Source organism: Physeter macrocephalus, chromosome 1 (genome assembly GCF_002837175.3).
Source record: "Physeter macrocephalus isolate SW-GA chromosome 1, ASM283717v5, whole genome shotgun sequence".
Lineage (NCBI taxonomy): Eukaryota > Metazoa > Chordata > Mammalia > Artiodactyla > Physeteridae > Physeter > Physeter macrocephalus.
Genome location: NC_041214.2, coordinates 101,447,533 through 101,469,264, shown reverse-complemented (window position 1 = coordinate 101,469,264; position 21,732 = coordinate 101,447,533). Strand labels below are relative to the sequence as shown.

Below are 21,732 nucleotides of genomic sequence, written 5' to 3'. Positions count from 1 at the left end.
AAAAGGGAGGAAAAGAAAGAAAGAAAGAAAGAAAGAAAGAAAGAAAGAAAGAAAGAAAGAAAGAAAGAAAGAAAGAAAGAAAGATGATGATAAAATAAAATAAAATAAAGTAAAATAAAATAAAGTTATTAAAATAAAAAATAATTAAGAAAAAAAAATTTTAAGTAATAAACAAACAAACAAAAACAAACGGACAGACAGAACCCTAGGACAAATGGTAGAAGCAAAGCTATACAGACAAAATCACACACAGAAGCATACACATACACACTCACAAAAAGAGAAAAAGGGAAAAATATATATATATCGTTGCTCCCAAAGTCCACCTCCTCAATTTGGGATGATTCGTTGTCTATTCAGGTATTCTACGGATGCTGGGTACATCAAGTTGATTGTGGAGATTTAATCCACTGCTCCTGAGGCTGCTGGGAGAGATTTCCCTTTCTCTTCTTTGTTCCCACAGCTCCTGGGGTTCAGCTTTGGATATGGCCCGCCTCTGCGTGTAGGTCACCTGAGGGCATCTGTTCTTTGCTCAGACACAATGGGGTTAAAGTAGCAGCTGATTAGGGGCTCTGGATCACTCAGGCCGGGGGGAGGGAGGGGTACAGATGCGGGGCGAGCCTGTGGCGGGAGAGGCCAGCGTGACGTTGCACCAGCCTGAGGCGCGCCGTGCGTTCTCCCGGGGAAGTTGTCCCTGCATCACGGGACCCTGGCAGTGGCGGGCTGCATAGGCTCCCGGGAGGGGAAGTGTGGATAGCGACCTGTGCTTGCACACAGGCTTCTTGGTGGCTTCAGCAGCAGCCTTAGCGTCTCATGCCCGTCTCTGGTGTCCGCGCTGATAGCCGCGGCTCGCGCCCGTCTCTGGAGCTCCTTTAAGCAGCGCTCTTAATCCCCTCTCCTCGCGCACCAGGAAACAAAGAGGGAAGAAAAAGTCTCTTGCCTCTTCGGCATATCCAGACTTTTCCCGGACTCCCTCCCGGCTAGCCATGGCACACTAACCCCTTCCGTCTGTGTTCACGCTGCCAACCCCAGTCCTCTCCCTGGGATCCGACCGAAGCCTGAGCCTCAGCTCCCAGACCCCGCCAACCCCGGCGGGTGAGCAGACAAGCCTCTCGGCCTGGTGAGTGCCGGTCGACACCGATCCTCTGTGGGAATCTCTCTGCTTTGCCCTCCGCACCCTGTTACTGCGCTCTCCTCTGCAGCTCCGGAGCTTCCCCCTCCGCCACCCGCAGTCTCTACCCGCGAAGGGGCTTCTACTGTGTGGAAACCTTTCCTCCTTCACAGCTCCCTCCCACTGGTGCAGGTCCCGTCCCTATTCTTTTGTCTCTGTTTTTTCTTTTTTCTTTTGCCCTACCCAGGTACGTGGGGAGTTTCTTGCCTTTCGGGAGGTCTGAGGTCTTCTGCCGGTGTTCAGTAGGTGTTCTGTAGGAGTTGTTCCACATGTATATTTCTGATGTATTTGTGGGGAGGAAGTTGATCTCCACGTTTTACTCTTCCGCCATCTTGAAGTTCTCTCCTCAGATGTATGATTTGCAAATATTTTTTCACATTCTGTGAGTTGTCCCTTCACTCTCTTGATTGCGTCTTTTTTTGGGGGGGGCATCCTTTTTTTTTACACACACACACGTATTTTATTTTTACAAGAGATAAATAGACTGACACCAAGCATTGTAAATGGATGACCACAACACAAGCAACAATAATTGCAATTTACCAAACATGAAACACACTCATACTATGTCATAATATTGACATTCAGTCCAGTAATCCGCCACTGTAACAGCTCCTTTACTTTGCAGTGAAAATTGATTTGTATATTTTTTGCCTCTGAGTCCTTGTGGGATTTTTTTCAATTCAAACAGAAAGTCACAAAAATTATAATCATCCTCATCAGTTCACTCAGTCCCATGTAATTAATTTTTTTTATCTTGATCTTTTGTTAGCACTTTTATGAATTCATCAGTTTTCCATTAGAGTTCTGAAAATGCTTATTCATTCAGTTCAGCAGTATAGTCAACTACCAGAAACCTGTACTTGTCAGAGTCTTTTCCATGAATTCCTTGAAGATGAAACCCTTTTATAGGAACATTTTTGCAAAAGCCTCAGAGTAAACCCAGAACTGTCTGTAAATGACAAAAGACTTAAAAATGACCACGGTTAAAGATTTGATGAAAGTTCATAATAATGCAGTTGACTCGATAGTGTCTTTTGATGCACAAAAGTTTTTAATTTTTATGAAGTACAATTCATCTATTTATTCTTTTGTTGCTTATGTTTTTGAAATTGTACCAAAAAACTATTAACAAATCCAAGATCATGAAGATTTACTTCTATGTTTTCTTCTAAGAAAACATAGCATTATAGTTTTATATAAACATAGATTTTATTATTTTAGTTTTTATATTTAAATATCTGATCTATTTTAACTTGTTTTTTGTATATTGTGTGAGGTAGAGTTCCAAATTCATTCTTTTGCATGTGGATATCCAATTGTCCCAGCATCATTTACTGAAGAAAGTATACTTTTCCCATTGAATGGTCTTGGCACTCTTGTTAAAAATCAATTTACCAAATATGAATGGATTTATTGTGGACTCTTAGTTCTCTTCCATTGATGTATATATCCATTTTTACATGAGTCCCACACTCTTAGTTACTGTAGTTTTGTAGTAAGCTTTGAAATAGAGAAACAGGAGTTCTCCGATTTTGTTCTTCTTTTTCAAGGTTTTTTTATTTTTTTGGCTATTTAGGGTTTATTGTAATTCTAAATGAATTTTAGGATCAGCTTTTTCATTTATGCAATATGTATGTTATATACATATTATATATGTATTATATATAGTTTTGATTTTTATGGGTATTGTATTGAATCTGTATATCATTTGGGGAATATTACAATCTTAACAATATTAAATCTTAGAATCCATAATAATGGGATATTTTCCCATTTATTTATGTCTTCTTTAATTTCTTTCAGCCATATTTTGTTCAGAGTACAAGTCTTGTGCCTCCTAGGTTAAATTTATTGCTAAGTATTTTATTCTTGATACTATTACTAGTGAAATTGTTTTCTTAATTTCCTTTTCAGATTGTTCATGGCTAGTGTATAGCATACCACTGATTTTTGGGTTGATCATACAACTTTGTTGAATTCATTTATTGGATCTAGTAGTTTGTGTGGGTTTTTGAGGATTTTTTATATTTAAAATCATTTCATCTGTGAACAGAGAGAGTTTCACTTCTTCCTTTCCAAGCTAGATGCCTTTTATTTCTTTTTCTTGCCTAATTGCTCAGGCTAGAACCTCCAGTTCAATGTTGAATAGAAGTGGCAAAAGCAGACATCTTTGCCATATTCCTGTCCTTAGGGGGAAAGCTTTCAATTTTTCACCACTGAGTATGATATTAGCTGTGGGATTTTCATAAACCAACTATTTTTTACTCTCGTTTACTTTTCTCTATTTGTTTTCCATGTTTTGTTCACCATAGTTTTGCCCAATGTAACTCAACCTGTCCTTGCTCTGTTGTTTGAGCCTATTAAGGGCCTCTGAGGAGGGATTGGGGAGGCCTAAAGCTATGAATATTCTCAAAGCTCATCAGGGAGTCAGGTTACTTGTGTGCTGTTTGCCCTCTATGCAAACTGTGAACTATTAACAAGAGTATAATTGAGCAGCACAAACATAAATTCAAGGATTTATTATCAATAAAAGTCAAGGACTGATAAATGGAAGAAAAAATTCAAAGGACAAAAAATAAAAAGCTGTCTACTACTATTGGTATTCACTTTGTAATTTTTTCCATATTTCAGTGGTCAAATTTTGGGCTTATCAAATAAATTTTATACCCGCTAAAGGCAAGAACAATAACTTTTATTATATTTTTCTCTACTCTTTTCTGCCTCACTCCAAAACACAAACACATGTATGTGACCACACTTCACAAACTGTGAGATGTGGCAGCCTTTTGATGTCTTACATGAGTTCAATGTCTAACATAATCACTTGAGAATCTGAGTCCTCCTTTTCTTGAAACAGATGAGAAAAACATTAGATAGTCTTGATGTCTAGAACTCACCTGTCACATTAATGGTAACTGAGTGGCTTTCAATGAGTCCAGGCAAAGAGTTCACAGAACAGTGGTATGACCCATTGGCACTAGCAAGCACTTGATTAAAATGCAGAATAAAACCTGAAATACTCTTCCTTTCTTCCCAACCCATGAAGCCCTGAAGTCTGTCCCCAAGATGTAAACAGTGTTTCCTTTGGCCTTGCACCAGGTCACAGTAGGTCTATTAGAACAATATTTCACAGGGCATTCCAGTTCAAATGGGTCTCCTGATGACACAACATATATGGAATATCTATTAAAGTTGTATATCACATGATTCATCCCCTGGAAGATAAAAACAAAATTAAAATCAATTCTTTTCTGGAAGGATCAGATATTTGCCACTTCAACAATTTGTCAAAGATTTCTCAAGCATGATTCTATAATTTTCCCAGATAACATTTTACAGTATATTAATCCTTACTAGCAGAGTGTCTGCTAGTGACATAGAGTAGATACATAATAAATATTTGTTGAAAAAAATTAAACAATTTCTTCAATTGTTCAATAATTTCCTCAATTTCCAAAATGTTACCATTGTTATTATAAAATTAGATTTTACTTTAATTTATTTTATTATCATATAGCTACTCCAATAGTAGCAAATAATAGTAACTTCTTGTCACTTACTTATTATATTCCAGGGGCTGTTCAAAACACGTTACATATGTTAATCATTTAATCCTCACAACAAAAATAATATATTATTATGGACCCTGTTTTATGGATATGGAAACTGAGGTAATAAAGAACTTGCCTAAAGTTATATGCTAATAATTAAAAGAATCAAGATTTAAACTCATACTAGAGTCCATTACTCTATAATTCATTATCCATTACTCTGCTGTTGTTTCTTGAGCAGAAACACGTTTTCTATTACTAGCTCTGGTATATTTCAATAAATAGGAGAGAGGAATTTTTGTAGACAACTATTTCCCTATGATAGTTGGCATTAGGATTTTTTTTTTACTTGTTTTTCAAAGGCTTTAATGATGCCTTGCAATTTTTCCATGACTTTTTCTATGTAGGAGACATGCAACTCAAGATAACTTTCTGAAGAGAGGATGTTCTGAGATAACCTGAATTTTTTATGCTTTCCCAAGTGGGAAGAAGAGAAGTTATCCACCTTTTCGGAAGTTCTGCCTTCTGGCCTACAGGAAATATGCTTTCCTTTGTTTTGGTGGGGAGAGTGAATTTTCCTGGAAACAGATTTTTCTATTATCTTCTCTGAGCCTTCTGTTTGTAATTGTCGATTGCATACAAAATCTGAAGCTAAGAAAAAAATTTTAATTCTCTATATTATTGAATAAGTTCTATTACCCTTAACTTACCATGAAAGCTTATACCTGGTAACCTCAGCATCTGAAGTATAACTGATAACCAAGATAAATGAAAAAGAAATTTTCTCCAAGCAAACAAAATAAATATTGCAAGATCCAAAATTTATCTCATTTTTATACACAATTCTTACAATTCCATTATCATTTCCTATTTAACCCAGGGCATAATTATGTTATATAATACAGACTAATAACTCTTTTCATAATGATAAGGTTGAATCAACAATAAAACTTTAAATTATGCTTAATAGTATCCATTTTTAGAAACAAAGAAGTGTTCAATCTGTTTTACCAAGAATTTCATCAGAAATGGTTACTTCAAAAAATGTTTTGACCTCCAAAGGGGCAAACTTCAATTATTTAGAATGTACATTTATGTGAAAATATTCATTCTCTGACAATTGCTGGAGTGTACTGTGGCTTTTGAGACTCATGCATAAAAGGAACATGAGAAATCACACCAATTCATGACAACCACTTAACCTTTTTGTATCAGTTACATCAGGAGTGTATATAAATCATGGAATATTCTACTATGGGCCTGACCCTGTACGGTGGTGAAACAAAATAACTAAAAGAGGCCAAGATTCCTTTTCGTTAAGCACTGTGTAGTGCTTTATATATTCTTTTTATTTTTTCTAGTAGAGTTAAGTGTCAAGAGTGTTTTCTCTCTGAGTTCCTTTTCCTACATCCTTATAGTTCTTTCTTGGCTCTGTCTTTCCCTGTTTTGAACACTCCCTCAGCCATATATCCAATCCATTCTCTTCATTAATTTCCTTCAATAATTGTAAATTATTAGATTTTAATAGATTCATACTATCATAGATTATAATAACATAGCATAAATGAGATTATAGCCAAAACTCTTTTTTAAAGACAGAGGGTTAAGGGCTATTCAGGTGTTGTACTGGGGTACAACTTTTCGTCTTGCATTCCACATACCGCTTTACCTAGCAGAATGTTTCACTTTATTTCTGCACCCTGGCCAGAGTAAATATTCTCATTTTTAGCTATTTCCTATCACTCAGTAAACCTCTCACTATAATTTATGCTCATATTTCATCAGCCACTACTCAGAATAATTGTAAACTGACTGAGTTTTCAAGAATCAGATTGAGACAAGAGATCTCAGAGAACTTTTAGAAAACCCTGAATATTTAGATATTTACAACTGCTCTGAGACCTCAGACAAGTTCACTTTAATACTTCCTAACCATTTCCAAAAATCCAGAAAAAAAATAAGCAAACTCAAAGTCAAGTTATGAGGGTATCAAAAAATTGAAGAGAAAGAGTAAGATAATTTACAAAAAGAAAGTGTTTAAAAATATAACACCTGGATGTGGTTAGAATTACAACAAAAAAACAAGGAGGCCAGAGGAAGAATGGTCAAGTGAAACCCTTGTTTCCAGAAGTCGATTCCTCTCCCTAAAGTTAATAAGCTACCTCAGCCTTCTAACTTCTGTTTTCATTTTCTTGGATAAGTCAATCACAGTTTATGGGGCCTACAACTCTGCGCCAGCATTGTGAAAAAAAAGATAGTTATAGGCAAAGACCTTTTTGACCTCGAAGAGCTTACCATTTAATTGGTGAGGCAAGCTTAACTAACAAGACCACTTTTCTGTAATAAATTTACTATCTACCACTCTTTTTTCTCCAGGTTTAACTGAGCTGAAAGGCAGGCTCAGCGGGACCTTGTATATTAGTTATTAGGCAGTATAGGAATAAATATACAAGGTACCTCCCTTGAAGGGGCTTGCCTTCTCATGGGAAATAGAGAGCTTGACAGATGGAAGAATGAAATAACACTATAAGAAGGTGCAGACCTTGCTTGGGTGTGCTGAGGATTAACTTCGACTGGGACTATAGGGGCAAGGCTGAATGTAAAGTTTGTATTTGAGCTGAACCTTAGTGAGTGAGTAGCTCTTTGATAATCACAGCAGTGAATGGAACAAGGTGAGGGTATCTTAAGTCTGGGGAAATTGAAGGGCAAACGCAGACTGTTCAGGAATCTCATGGCAGATTCAGGGAATTGCTATACACTTGGATTGTGGTTTTCTGAAAATATTGATATGCAGACCACTAGTCGTTTCAGAATAAATGGAATAAGCACTAGGGGGGAGAAGTTTAAACTTTGCTTATCCACCATGAGAAAATACAGAGCCTGATTCTTTTGGGATATTTATAAAGTTCGTGTAAATAGCTAAAAATGAGAATTTTCAACTGAACATGGTTGTTCAAATGCTAACAGATTGTGTGATGTTGAGATAGTCACCCAGCCTCACCAGCCCTCAATTTTTAAAAAATAAGATGAAAGGACTGGACTACAAAAACAGGAAAAGTCTTGCCCACCATCCTTTCCTACACACAAACACATATACAACTTCACCTCCCTCAGTGTACAACTGATGCTATAAAACCACTTCTAAGTCTCCCTATTACAATATGTTACCTTTCCATTTAGCCACTGGGCTGTCACCCAATGCTAATAGCACTGTTGAACATCCTGGCTGGTTCAAGGATTCCACGACTACATGCTTGGGAGGAGTGTACAAAGTGAGTTAGGAGGGGAGAAGAGCTAGCTGTTAGTCCTGATCACATCGCTGACTTGCAATGGGATAACAGAAACATCACTGTGGTTCTTGTATGTTCTTATCAGCAGGATGAAGATAATTGGCTGTCACATTGACTAGCATAGGAATTTTTCTCGAGTGGAGGAAAGAATGGATGGAGGCTTGTGAACAGGCATTAAAAGTCATCAAGTGTGCTCCTTCTTTGTACAAAGAAGACATTAACACTGCCTACCTCCGTGAAACTAAAACTGATGCTTGTAGTATAGGAATGATGCACTGAGGTAAATGATAGAATTCTAATTTTCCATCTGACAAGCATGTTGACACTTCTGTTGCTTGTCCCATATTATGTATAATCATCTTGTGACACTCAGGTTATCCATAGCTGTCCCCAAGGGGTTTGTCTTGTCAAAGAAACATCTGAAAAGGAATGAAGATCACAGTTGCTTTTGGCTGGGATTTATCTGTCAACATTAGTTTTGTTGTTCCTGCTGTTTTCTCAGACATTTATATCTAATGGTGGGGAATTTTCAATGCTAAAAATAATTAAAATAAATGCATGCAGTGAATGATGAAACCTCTACCATCTTCAGGCTCTCATATGATAAAGTATCCCTTTTAAAGTACTATACGCTTAGGAAGTCTCTCCTTTTAAAAATTCTCAGGTTCCCCTGGTGGCACAGTGGTTAAGAATCTGCCTGCCAATGCAGGGGGACACGGGTTCGATCCCTGATCCAGGAAGATCCCACATGCTGCAGAGCAACTAAGCCTGTGAGCCACAACTAGTGAAGCCTGCATGCCTAGAGCCTGTGCTCTGCAACAAGAGAAGCCACCACAATGAGAAGTTTGCAAACCACAGCAAAGAGTAGCCCCCACTTGCTGCAACTAGAGAAAGCCTGTGCACAACAATGAAGACCCAATGCAGCCAAAAAACTTTTTTTAATTAAATAAATAAATAAAATAAAAATTCTCATGAAAACCACTGCTGCATTATTACAGAACATATATTCCATGACTAGGGTGTACCTAGCATAGCTGATGCCCAGAGTGCATGATTTTTAACAACTCTTTTTTCTATATGGAAAAATATTCAGAAATAATCATGAAATGAAACAAATAATAAAATGGTCAGGAAAGAAACATAGTGAATATTTTTTTCATTAAACTTCATGTATAAAATGGTGCAAGTTGGACTTCCCTGGTGGCGCAGTGGTTAAGAATTCGCCTGCCAATGCAGGGGACATGGGTTCGAGCCCTGGCCCGGGAAGATCCCACATGTCATGGAGCAACGAAGCCCATGTGCCACAACTACTGAGCCTGTGCTCTAGAGCCCACGAGCCACAACTACTGAGCCCTCGTGCCACAACTACTGATGCTCGCACGCCTAGAGCCTGTGCTCCGCAACAAGAGAAGCCACCACAATGAGAAGCCTGCGCACCACAACAGAGAGTAGCCCCTGCTCGCCGCAACTAGAGAAAGCTTGTGCACAGCAATGAAGACCCAACACAGCCAAAAATAAATAAATTTATAAAAAAATAAAAGAAAAGAAAAAAATAAAATGATGCAAGTTAAAAAATGTTTGAAAAATAATAATAGAATAGAAAAAAGGAAAAATGCACAGCTATTTATTTAATAATTTTATATCTATCTAAACGGTGTGAACTTGGATCCTTTAGTTACAGCCTGATATTGTAAGTAATTTTCCAGTAATTAATAAGCAAATTTTATTAAAACTGAAATTCTATAAAAGACATAATTTAGACCATTACTAAAGTGTACCACTAATGTAAAGTTTTTTTGTGTGTTTTTTTTGTTCTTTTTGTGGTATGCGGGCCTCCCTCTGCTGTGGCCTCTCCCGTTGCGGAGCACAGGCTCCGGACGCGCAGGCTCAGCGGCCATGGCCCACGGGCCCAGCCGCTCCGCGGCATGTGGGATCCTCCCAGACCGGGGCGCGAACCCGGTTCCCCTGCATCGGCAGGCGGACGCGCAACCACTGCGCCACCAGGGAAGCCCAAGTTTTATTTTCTTGATCCATTCTTTAATTTTAAAACAATACTTTAAAGATTATAAATTATAAAGATACAATTATAAAGATATTAATCAATAAAACATTTCAGATATAAACTTTAGTTCATGCATGAGAAAAACAATTGTATCTCACAGTTTGTATTCTGTTTCACTGTTTTAAATTTTAAACAAATAAATATTCAAAATGGTTGCATGGAATGAAAGAAATGAAACAACACACATTCTGTTTCTTTGTCTCTCTAATCACTGTGGTATTATTGTTTATTTAAAATCTACTGTTTAAATGTAGAAATATGTAGTACCACAGGGGTTGGAGACACAAACTATGCCTAGAGCAAGCTCATGTGATTCTGAACATTATGAATTTGCTCTTGAAGTGAACACATATAGCTGAATTTGAAGTTCTCTGAGTTAACTTTCATGTAGATGCAATGTTTCTTAAAGGGGAAGTACTGAAAATGTGCTAATTTGAAACTTACATACATATTATTAAAACTTAGGAGTAACAATGGTAATTATTTAGAACTTAGACCAAAATATTTGGGGGTGGGGGAACATTTTATCACTGATATTTTTCAGAATTGCTGGTACATGGTGATCATTAAAAGTAGACCAACTTTTATTTGCTTTAAAACTCTGTACAGACAATATTCCCCCTTATTGCCCACACCCAGGGGTGTGGACATCCCACTGTTCACGACTATTTAGTTATGGGACAGTTTCTAGTGCAAAGGGGATGCAGAAAGAGGCTCACTTGGCTCTTCAATTTTCCCATAAGATTTTTTTCTTTTTTAAAGATTGAACAAGATACAATCTCTCAGAGTTTTCAAATCTCCAAGAGGAGAGCCCTTCTGTTTGGGTTATAAGGAAATGCTTCAAGGAGGAAGTTGAATCTCCTCCTGTCCCAAACCCCACTCCAGGGCAGATCTGGTCCTCCTCCCATTATCACAGTAAAAAATACCATTATCTACCTAATCACATGGACCAGAACCTGGGTGCCATCTTTGTCTCTTACCCCACTCCATCAGCCACCAAGTTAAGTTAATTCAGCATCCAAAATATCATTCAAATTTGTTTTCATGCCACTGCCTTAATTTGGGTCTCATTCTCCTTCATGAGGATTATTGTCACAGCTTACCAACCAGTCTTCTACATTCCAAACTTGGCCTTGTTCCCCTCCCCGCACCCCAATTCATTCTCCACATCACTGTAACAGTTTACATTCTTATTTTTTTAAAAGATTATTTTTAATTTTAATTTATTTTTGGCTGCTTTGGGTCTTCATTGCTGTGCGTGGGCTTTCTCTAGTTGCGGCAAGTGGGGGCTACTCTTTCGTTGTGGCGCCCAGGTTTCTCATTGCGGTGGCTTCTCTTGTTGCAGAGCACAGGCTCTAGGCACGTGGGCTTCAGTAGTTGTGGCGCGTGGGCTCAGTAGTTGTGGCTCGCAGGCTCTAGAGCGCAGGCTCAATAGTATGGCGCTTGGGCTTAGTTGCTCTGTGGCATGTGGGATCTTCCTGTACCAGGGCTCAAATCCATGTCCCTTGCATTGACAGGCAGATTCCCAACCGCTGCGCCACCAGGGAAGTCCCACAGTTTACATTCTTAAGACGAAAATCCAACTGCAAGACTTTTTTGCCTAAAATCATTTAGAGATTCTTCAGTGCCTGCAGGAAAATGTCCGGACTTCATCAAATGGCATTTTGCCCCTGCCTCTTTATGCAAACTTGACAGTCCCCCACCCCCACACTCCAGCAACCCACATCCACTTGATGTTTCTCCTACCAAATGTCCCATGCTATTTTGTGTGACATGCATCACTCTATTATGAGTAAATATGCCTCTATGCATCTTTCTTCTGATCTTGTCTACGACCTTCTTGATGGGAAGGCAAAAGGAGATGGCCTTAGAAAAGGTATGAAAGTGAGAAAGCATGAGACTGAACAGAGAGAGCTTCATGAAGAGAAAGATCTCCTGTTCACACTCTAATGCTCTCTGTGCACTAAGACACAGAGCAGACACAGCTGAGTCCTTAGGTATGTGGACTAAAGACATTGAGGTGAAGGATGTATGTATCTCAACATACCCTTTAGTGGTTATAACTTAACCACTAAAGAAAAACTAGACCTTACAAGTATGCAATGCATAAAGGCTTGATTTATGTCCGTTCAGGGGTGATATTCAAAATATTTAAGAAGTGACACTCCATAGTCATCCAAATACCCAGATCAGCCAGTCAGAAAGGTGTGCCGACCACAAAAAACTGCATGGTCCAGTACCTTCCAGCTTAACAAGTGTAGCTGCTGGTGTAAATAACATCAGGAGCTGAAGGGAGTAAGTAATTTGTGAAACTTACTAACTACTAAAAACCTAAAAGCCAATCAACAGACGAATGGATAAAGAAGATGTGATACATATATACAATGGAATATTACCCAGCTATAAAAAGGAACAAAATTGGGTCATTTGTAGAGATGTGGATAGACCTAGAGACTGTCATACAGAGTGAGGTGGGTCAGAAAGGGAAAAATAAATATCGTATATTAATGCATGTATGTGGAGTCTGGAAAAATTGTGCAGATGAACTGGTTTGCAGGGCAGAGGTGGAGACATAGGTGTGGAGAACAAACGTGTGGACACCAAGGGGGGGATAATGGGGAGGGTGGTGGTGGTGGTGGGATGAATTGGGAGATTGGCATTGACATATATACACTAATATGTATAAAATAGATAACTAATAAGAACCTGCTGTATAAAAAAAATAATTAATTAAATTAATTTTTTTAAAAAAGAAAAAAACAAAGACCATGAAATGAATAGAGAGATTTTTCACACTCATCTTCTATCACTATTTTCTCTTTAAAATCTTAAAATGGTATGTGAAACCTTTCTTTAAGTTTGCTTTCATATGGTATTTATAGAGCACATTTTCTAAATAAATTTTTTATTTTGGCTGCACCGCATGGCATGAGGGGTCTTAGTTCCATGAGCAGGGATAGAACCCGTGCCCCCTGCAGTGGAAGTGCAAATTCTTAACCACTGGACCTCCAGGGAAGTCCCTATAGAGCACATTTTAAAACAGTTTCTTCTAGGGCTAGAATTTCTCATAATGTGATATGACTATTTTGGAGAATATTTTGAAGACTATCTCTTTAATCCAGTAGTATTGAGCAATCTAAGACTTTAAACCATATATCTCTTGCTTTTATATAGTTTGGGATAATTCTGAAATTTTTTTGTCTTGATGTAGTCATTCTAGTATTTGCCATAGCTTTGTCTAACAGTTAGCAAAGCATCTAAAGTACCTGTGTCATTTCCTTTCCTTGAGATATTAAAGAACAGTACAAGCAGAGAGCTTTAGTGATCATCAGGTCAGATAGTTTAAGTCACATTTGGAAGGTAACCTCCAGAATCACTGCTTCATATTGATTGCCACTTGCCCACAATTGCAGCATATTTCGCATTATCAAAGTACCGTAAACCCATCCTAGGTGCTCCCGACAGGAGGAAAATAGGGATATGACTAATATTTTTTGAGTTCTTATTATGTGCTATGCACTTCTACGTACCATACATATATTGTTTCCTTTGATCTTCACAGCAGTTCTATGAGGTAGTTACTATTATTATCTTTATCTTAAGTGGGAGAAACCAAATATCAGAGAAGCTAAGCCACTTACTCAAGATCACCAGCTGGCTGGAGGCAGAGACAGGACCAGGACTTGAACCCAGGTCTGGCTAACTCCAAACCACAAGTTCTTTTCTGGTAGAATAGTTGTGAAAGTGCATGGGAACACATAGGAAGAGTTGTTAACACTCTGGTTCATTCACAATAAATAATAATAAATGCCAGGCATTACTATTTTTTGGATAGGGTGAATTTAGGGAAGCAACACAGCAGTTGAGTAATTGTCCAAGGGTGCAAGGCCTATGGGAGGCAGAGACAAGATGGAAACCCAGAAGGTCTGCCCCAAGTGCCTCTGCTCTGAACAGTTACTTCCAACTTCTTTTGGGTATCATGGATCAGTGATGTGGTATATTCACCAGCCAAATGAATATAATAGAGATAGAAAAGGTGTTATATCCCATAGAAAAAAGTCCTTTCATATGAGACATGAAATTATTTAGAATTATACTAATGAAGAAGGCTAGTCTTGGTCAAAACTAGGAAGTAAAAATCCTTTGCTTTTTGGTACTTTCTCAAGCTTTCTCCGAGTACCTCTTCATTATATTTCCACCAAACGAGAAATGTCCCCCTGCAGTTCTACCCTACTGGTCATGCCTTTGTCTCCCCAGACCAGAGGATTCACTCCAATCCTTCAGAGTTCTGCCTGTCCTATGTGATAAGGATGAGTTTCTGGTGGAGAGTTCGTTGGCCAATGTGTAATTATCTCTCTGGAATAGCAAACGTTTTTAGCCAGTTCAATAGACTCTAAAGAAAAATGATTCATGTTGACAATTTAGGGAATAGTTCTGGGTAGGGAAGACTGTCTGGTATAGGTGGGTCTGTCCTTCAGAGATGCTAGGACTTCCACCTTCCTCACAGTGACTTTAGGAAGAAAATCAGGTCAAGAAAAGCCTAGAACATACCTTGGAAGCTGTGGACAGTAGCATTCAAGAGAGCCTTTGGCATTTTATAAGAAACCAGCATGAGTATTTCTAAATGTTGCCTTCAGTGTTTGAGTGGTTACATGTGATGCTCAGAGTAACCATGGGTTATGTGCTGTTGGAAGGACACGAGGAAAGTCCATCTCTATTTCTTTTCCAGATACTTCCTCACCTTCCTAATACATTCTACTACAGAGATCACATTGAGATTCATTGGCGTTTTCAAAGCCCTAGAAGATACCTAACATTACCTATGTGGGCAGAAACTGCCAATTGTCCCCCAATATTAATTCTCCTAATACCCCAGAAGAAAAAGAAATGGGGCCATCACCACCCAGGTAGAACCTAAGTGTCCCAGCCTTCCTTATAGCCACTTCTGGACGATGGGCTGTTTGTGATACATGCAAGTTCCAGATTATGCTTATAAGATAAATGTGGCTATCAGGAAGGAGAAAAGGAGGAGTTAAAGAGCTCTACCAGCTAAACCTAATGTTTCCCTATAACTTCCTAGATGGCCCCTCTATCACTTGCCTGGATGTGTTCAAAGTGAACCTCACGTTGTACGTGTTTAGATTCTGAGCATACTAACATGATTCCCTGCATGTGTACACACAGACACAGGCACACAGGTAATTTCTTCCATGGAGATAAGCATGGAGAGTCCATAATCATGAGAGGACACCAGAAAGGTGGAAAATATTGAGCTTATTTTAGGTAAGGGAGTGAAGAAAATTGGAAAAGTGAAGCAAATTGCTTATGATACAACAATTCACTGACACAAAGTAACTCAAGCCTCATGACTCCCAAACTCTGTTCTCATTTCTTGGTGATGGGGATGATGGGAGATAATGATATCAAGAGTTATTTACAGACAACTTTTGTCAACCCCAAATGAGAGATGATCTCCCAATACTACTTTAAGGGGACTATCAAGCTAATTAAGTTTGGGACTAAAAGGGAAAAAAAACATAAAACATTATTAGCTAAACTTACACAGCACTTACTATGTAAGTTTAGCTAATAAACTTCAGTCACTGTTCCAAGAGTTTTACAGAATTAACTCACTCAATATTCACAACAACCCTATAAGTTCGATATCATTATTGTCCCCATTGTTTAGATGAGGAAAGAGAACCAAAGAGGTTATAGTCACAGAACCAGTAAATGGCAGAGATGGGAGAGTACTCTAGTAATCTAGAGTCCCTGATCCGTCGTATCTGCTCCACCACTGGGCCTCCAAGGAACAAAGAAAAATGTTGATTTCATTTTTGGACCTGATTACAAATGCCTGTGAACATATTTCTTTCAACAAATTCTGAACTCTAAGTAAAGGTGAAACTCACAAATGATGGAAGTTAAGTAGGAAAGTCCCAGTGAATTAAGATAAACTGTCTTCAACATTACAATAGAGGAAATTTGATAGTGGAACAGAGGAAGCAATTATTAATTAAAGAGCTCAGTGTTAGGAAAGCCTATTCAAGGCTGTGATCAACACAAGAATTGGTCTTTTCATACCCCAATCCAGGAAATCCTGTAGCTGCAGAATGTATTTCTAGACATTTACATAAAATGTAGTCATATCTTATGACAGGCATTTTTGTAATAACAATACACAGGCATTTGGCAGAAGGCAGAGCTCTATCTCTGGCATACAATGTTCCTATTTCAATAAGAACAAATAAGTAGAGCCAGAGAAATAAGCCTGATAAAGACACTGTGTTACAAAACCAGAATATGAAGGAATGAGAGACAGATTCAGAGCAATTTTGCCCCAATGTTTCTTCTCTGACCCAAGGATATGGCCTGTTCATGGTGGAGAAACAGAATCTGGGAGGAATGTGGAGTACGGATCCATGGATCACACTGAACTACTACCATAAAGGAGAAAGAGAACACACGCAAGACCCACATGGAGACTTGGCCCCAACCACTGTGTTTTCAAAGGCACCGAACTGTTAGTGGCCTCTGGTACTAGACCAGATTAGGATGATTTTTTATTACAATAAGCAGTGATCAGAGATTTCCTCCTGCCTTTATTCAGGATCATATATAATCTCTGCTATAGCCAGACATTAACTGCAGTGCTCCTGGCTGCTTGAAGCTGGGATCCTTGGTTGATGCTCAGCTGAACAATGTCCCAGGACCTCTCAGCTGGAGCCGCTCATTGGGGATGAGGCAGGTGACTGACAAGGGCCATCTCCACCTGCAGCCTAGTTCTTGCCAGAAGAATCTCTCCATGTGTAGGTGCTGAAACTTTTATTACTTTCATCCAGACAGAAAGTATATGCTAGATACAAAGGGACAGAGTTCCCCCTAATTTTATTTTGAGAAACGCAAAAGGCAAGCAAGCGTAATTTCATTATAAAGAAAGACCTTAAGCTGGAAGTTTATAGAGAACTTTACCTTTTTTACAACCTTATTATGGATGCAGCCTCATTCCTGGGAAGAGACACACAGACTTCACATTGCTTTGAAGTGGAAAGGAAAAAACCTTTAAAAATTATTTCTAAACAGTTTGAAACTGTGCCAGTGTAAAGAATTCAGTAAGCAAATCACGGGAAATCTCACCAACCTCTATTCCTAATTTAATTCAACTAACGCTACAATCCAAAAACTGCTGAATAAGATACCTGGACGGTACTTTATCTAAGGCTTTCCGTTTCATTTTTCAAATAATTCATGTCACTATACTTTGGGCTAAATATATTGTACAATATATTTCATTTATTCATTTTATTTTAGCTTCAAAACCTCAACTGTTTTAAATGATAATGTTAAAACTTGCTTCCCACTTAATTGAATATTGTGTGGGTTGATTGGTGTAAAGAATATTAGCAAAAATACCATTAATGTTTTTCAAGCTTTTATTATCTGCACTTACTATGCCAGGCACTTTATCTACTGTATTTGTAGTCTTCACAGAAGCCCTATAATTTAGGCACAATTATTATTATTTCTATTTTACAAAAGAGGAAACTAAGGACAAGAGAGGATAAGAAACTAAACCAAGGTCACACAGTAGGTGGCAGAGCCAGTCAATGAACCCAATTCTAACACCCAAGTCTGTTTTTGTAAGCACATTGAGAGGAGGAACAGAGTTGTACCATACTCCCAGTGTGATGCAGCACTGCATATTCTTTTACTTCATTTCACAGAGAATAGTTTATATATTCTTCAAACTGGTATGATTTCTGTTTAATAATATTTGACTTCAGTTGTAGTTAAAGTGAAAAATCCAGTCAGCCATCCTACACCTTATCAACATAATACCAAATACTTAGAAACATAAAAACACCTAAGTGAAGGGGATTTTTATTTTGCACCTGGTTGTGTGCCATCCTGGCATCACAAAGACATTCCAAACCACACAGCTTCAGAATTGAAGATGACATTTACAGGATTTCAGTGACCATATTTTCTGATTTGAAAAATTTAAGAGTATGTGTGCTTGTGGGGATAATAAGGCAAGGTATCTGAAACCAGGAAATCAGAAACTTCTGCTAGCTTTTTATAGCCCTTCCCCCTTTACAATATGTGGGCATCTGTGACCATGTAAGGGAGCAAGTGAACTCATCACTTTTTTGCCTGCATAAATTCTTTGCAAAAGTGGCCAAATATCATCCATGCAGAATCCAAGCTGTTTTCTATATCATATGACACCCAAGTAGGAACATTCTTTTTCATCATACTAGAAGCAGAGACAGAATGCTCCCATCCCGTATTTCTCAGCATTGTCTCATTCAGTATTCTCCAGGAACGTTCCCCACTGAAGCAAGTGGCGAGATTTTATTTAGCCACATTATTCCAGAGTAACCATGGAATCAGATATAACCCCAGTTATCCAACACCTAACCTACCCACCTGAGTACCTCAACACTCCTCTAGCTTAAGTTTGGAAAGAACAAGCTATTTATTCACCATCTGTATGACATCCAGAACATTTTTGCTAGTAGGAGGGATAAATTTCTACTGAACTATTTCTAATGTTTGCCCAATTCTCTTTTCTTACCATCAGAACATGTTTTTAAGAAAACCAGCCAAACTGTGACTTACATACTGTTTTCTAATTTGGTTTATGTCCTATAATGTCTTCAGTGAGCAAGTCTAACTACTTGGTTTCATCTACCATTATCCACTTGACATAAACACTACATCCTACTACAATCAGCAAGGGAAAGCATTGCCTCCAACCCTCCCTGAGAAATATAAGAGGTCAGTGCCTTACCATTGATACTCCAGATGCCTACAAGTGGAATTAGGAAGAGGACCCCAAATAATTTCCCGATTCCAAGCATGGTAGGTGATGTCTTCATTTCCTGTTTATATCACGATGCTCAAGTAGAAAGCTTCCCTTCCTTCCCTGAATTCTTCAGAGTTGGATCAGGTTACTTACTCCAGTGACATCTATAAAATAAACAGAGAAGAAAGAGGAGGTGGGAGAGAACAGTAAGAAGAGCCCAAATAGTCTGTGAAACAAAATGAACAGAAAGACTAGGCGGTACTCTGTTGTGTGGGTTTTGCTTCTTGTCAAATTGGCTGTTCACTTTCAAATGCTCTGATCCATTAAGCAGCGCAGTCCTTAACTTCTCCTTCCATACCACCCTTTTTGCCCCACATTTAGGTTTTTCTCATTCAAACTTCAGTGAATGAACAATTAAACTCTAATGAAATTTATATTGTTGAAATCTTTAGGTTGAGATTTTAATCAAATCAAGGTCAGGAAATTCATGGTAAAAAGTACTTATGGTAAGTATACATTTCCCCCCTTTCCACAGCTTGTGATTATGAAACTTCTTTTATGTAAGAGATTTTAGATTTATCTTCCCAAAAATCATGTCATTATAAGATGAGAATGCTTATTAAACCAGTGGAGATTCTTCTGAGGTTATGGAGAAAATGAGTGACAGGAAACCTTTCCTCAACAGATGAAGGAAAGGCAACTGTCTTTAGTCTGTAGATAAATATCAATGGGACAAGATCATCATTAGTACTGGCTACATGTTCTCTCTAAATAATAAAGTTCTGAGCTGAATAACACCTTGAATATCAATTAAAGGAAACTTCCATTTTCAACATTCTTCACGTGGTTATTATCTGGATTAAATAGAATAGAAACAATAAAGGAAGAAATGGAAAAGTTCAAGATCGGACAGGATCAGTGTGGGACCGTTTTCTCCAAGGCCACTTGTAATAATTAGCTTAGCTTCTAATCACAGAAGCTAATTAAATTCACTCATTTGAGATTCCAAATGAAAAATCTAGATTTGTGACATATGTGGTCATTGACAGAAGTTGATTTTGTAAGTCTTTCTCTCAGAGGCTGGTGATTTTCTTCCAAGGCCAAATTTCAATGGTTTTAAGTATATAAGGTCAAAAAACAGTTATCATGTATTCACTGATTCAGATAAATGTGCAATGGTTGGAAAAACAAAGATGAAAAGTCACTCTTCCTGATTTTAAAGGGCTCAACCAGCACTGTAATTTCCTCATATCAGCCTTCAGTATTGGGACATAAATATTCAGGCATTTCAACCACCACATTGTAATACAGAGCGACTACACATAGCTTCTTAGAACTTCCATTACTGGAGTAAACATCCTGCAAATATTACAGTATTTATGTAATATTTACACAACTTTCTTTCCCATGCTCAAGGTGGAATGCAAATGACCTATACCAGCCGAGTTAAGGCCCATTATCCCTTTAAAATGGTCTCAGAAGTCAAAGCCATAAACCACAAGGCCAAGGATCTCAAGATATTATCCCAAACCAGAAAGAAGTCCTATAAAGTTGAGTTGTTTATCTCAGCATAAAACCTTCATGATTCACTATTCTAAAGATTTTTTCATATAAAAATGCCTGTGCTAATTAGATAAATTTTGGGGAAAAACCTTATGTAACATCTAATGTATTTTTTAAAAGATATCTATTTTGTGACTTTTATCAGCATGACTGGTCTTTGTCCCTCCAGAGCTGGAGTCCTTAGAGCCCCACTGTAGACAGAATCCTCAGTCAGAATCTGACTCCTATCTTCATTCTGGTAAAGAAGAATTGAAAGAAGTCTGGCTCAGAAGTTTGTTAGCTCAGCAACAAATCAATTTTGTTTTAAATTTATACCTCATCTAGTAATTAAGCTTCTATCTTGACCCTTATCCCATTATACTTATGTACTGTTTGTTCAGAAAATTATACTTTTATTTAAATGTGCAAATTTGAAGAATTTACTACATCTTGAAAAGTAATTGCATCGTACTTTAGAAACAATTTCAAAAACATGAACCTATCTCCGATTTTATAGTGAAAGACAAAAAGCAAAATAGAATTTGGAATCTTCAAATTCATTTTGCAAACATCTTTGGAGCTACTTACAGGGCAAATTCTTCAGTTCACTTACAGATGCAGTTGCTTTCATGAACCATGAAGCAGCTGTACTTTCTTCAATATTTTTACCCAAGGGTGATCAGAGAAACAGCAATCACAAAATAAGACGCAGGGTCCTGGCGTGGTCTTGCCACTGACTTTAGATAACATGAGCCCAGGGGGTGAATCTTGATTCTGCATTTTTTTAACACTCCAAAACTCATTGGGTAGCTTCTATCAGAAATGTAGTACAGTGTTTAAAACCATTTCCATTCTTCTACTTGGCATCCTCTCCTCATCAATGATAGCAATAGTTTCTATATATGACTGTACTTTTGAACCAGCCTGGGCACTTTTTATTAACTAGTTGGAATTCTTGGATCTCACCCACATCTACTGAATTAGAATCTCACAGGATTGAGGCCAAATATTCATATTTTAAAGAAATTCCTATTTTAAAAGTGATTCTGATACAACTAGTTTGGATGAATATTGGAAACCAATTATAAATTAGTGGGGCGCATGGACTTTTAAGCCACAAAAGACTTGGTGTCAAATCTTTGCCACTTACTAGCTGTGGACTCTTTCATATATTTCCTACATTCTTAGAGTCTGTGGTAGACACAGATGTACCACTCAGATCCTTTTTCAAGGACATATTTGCTCTTAGCTGTTGGGGAATGCAGTCAGCAGACTGTATCCAGGTATATGCTCCTCCGAGGTCT

The 21,732-nt window shown here is 38.0% G+C and overlaps 1 protein-coding gene across 1 annotated transcript in view; it reads right to left on the bottom strand.

Annotated features, from left to right (window-relative positions):
- Positions 1-18,959, bottom strand: part of BTLA (B and T lymphocyte associated) — a 42,528-nt gene extending 23,569 nt beyond the window's left edge. Inside the window, 4 exon segments of the mRNA XM_024120321.1 lie at positions 4,072-4,251; positions 4,254-4,363; positions 4,365-4,389; positions 18,872-18,959. Of these exon segments, the coding sequence (XP_023976089.1) occupies positions 4,072-4,251; positions 4,254-4,363; positions 4,365-4,389; positions 18,872-18,959 (403 nt within the window).
- Between the last annotated feature and the right edge of the window lie 2,773 nt (positions 18,960-21,732).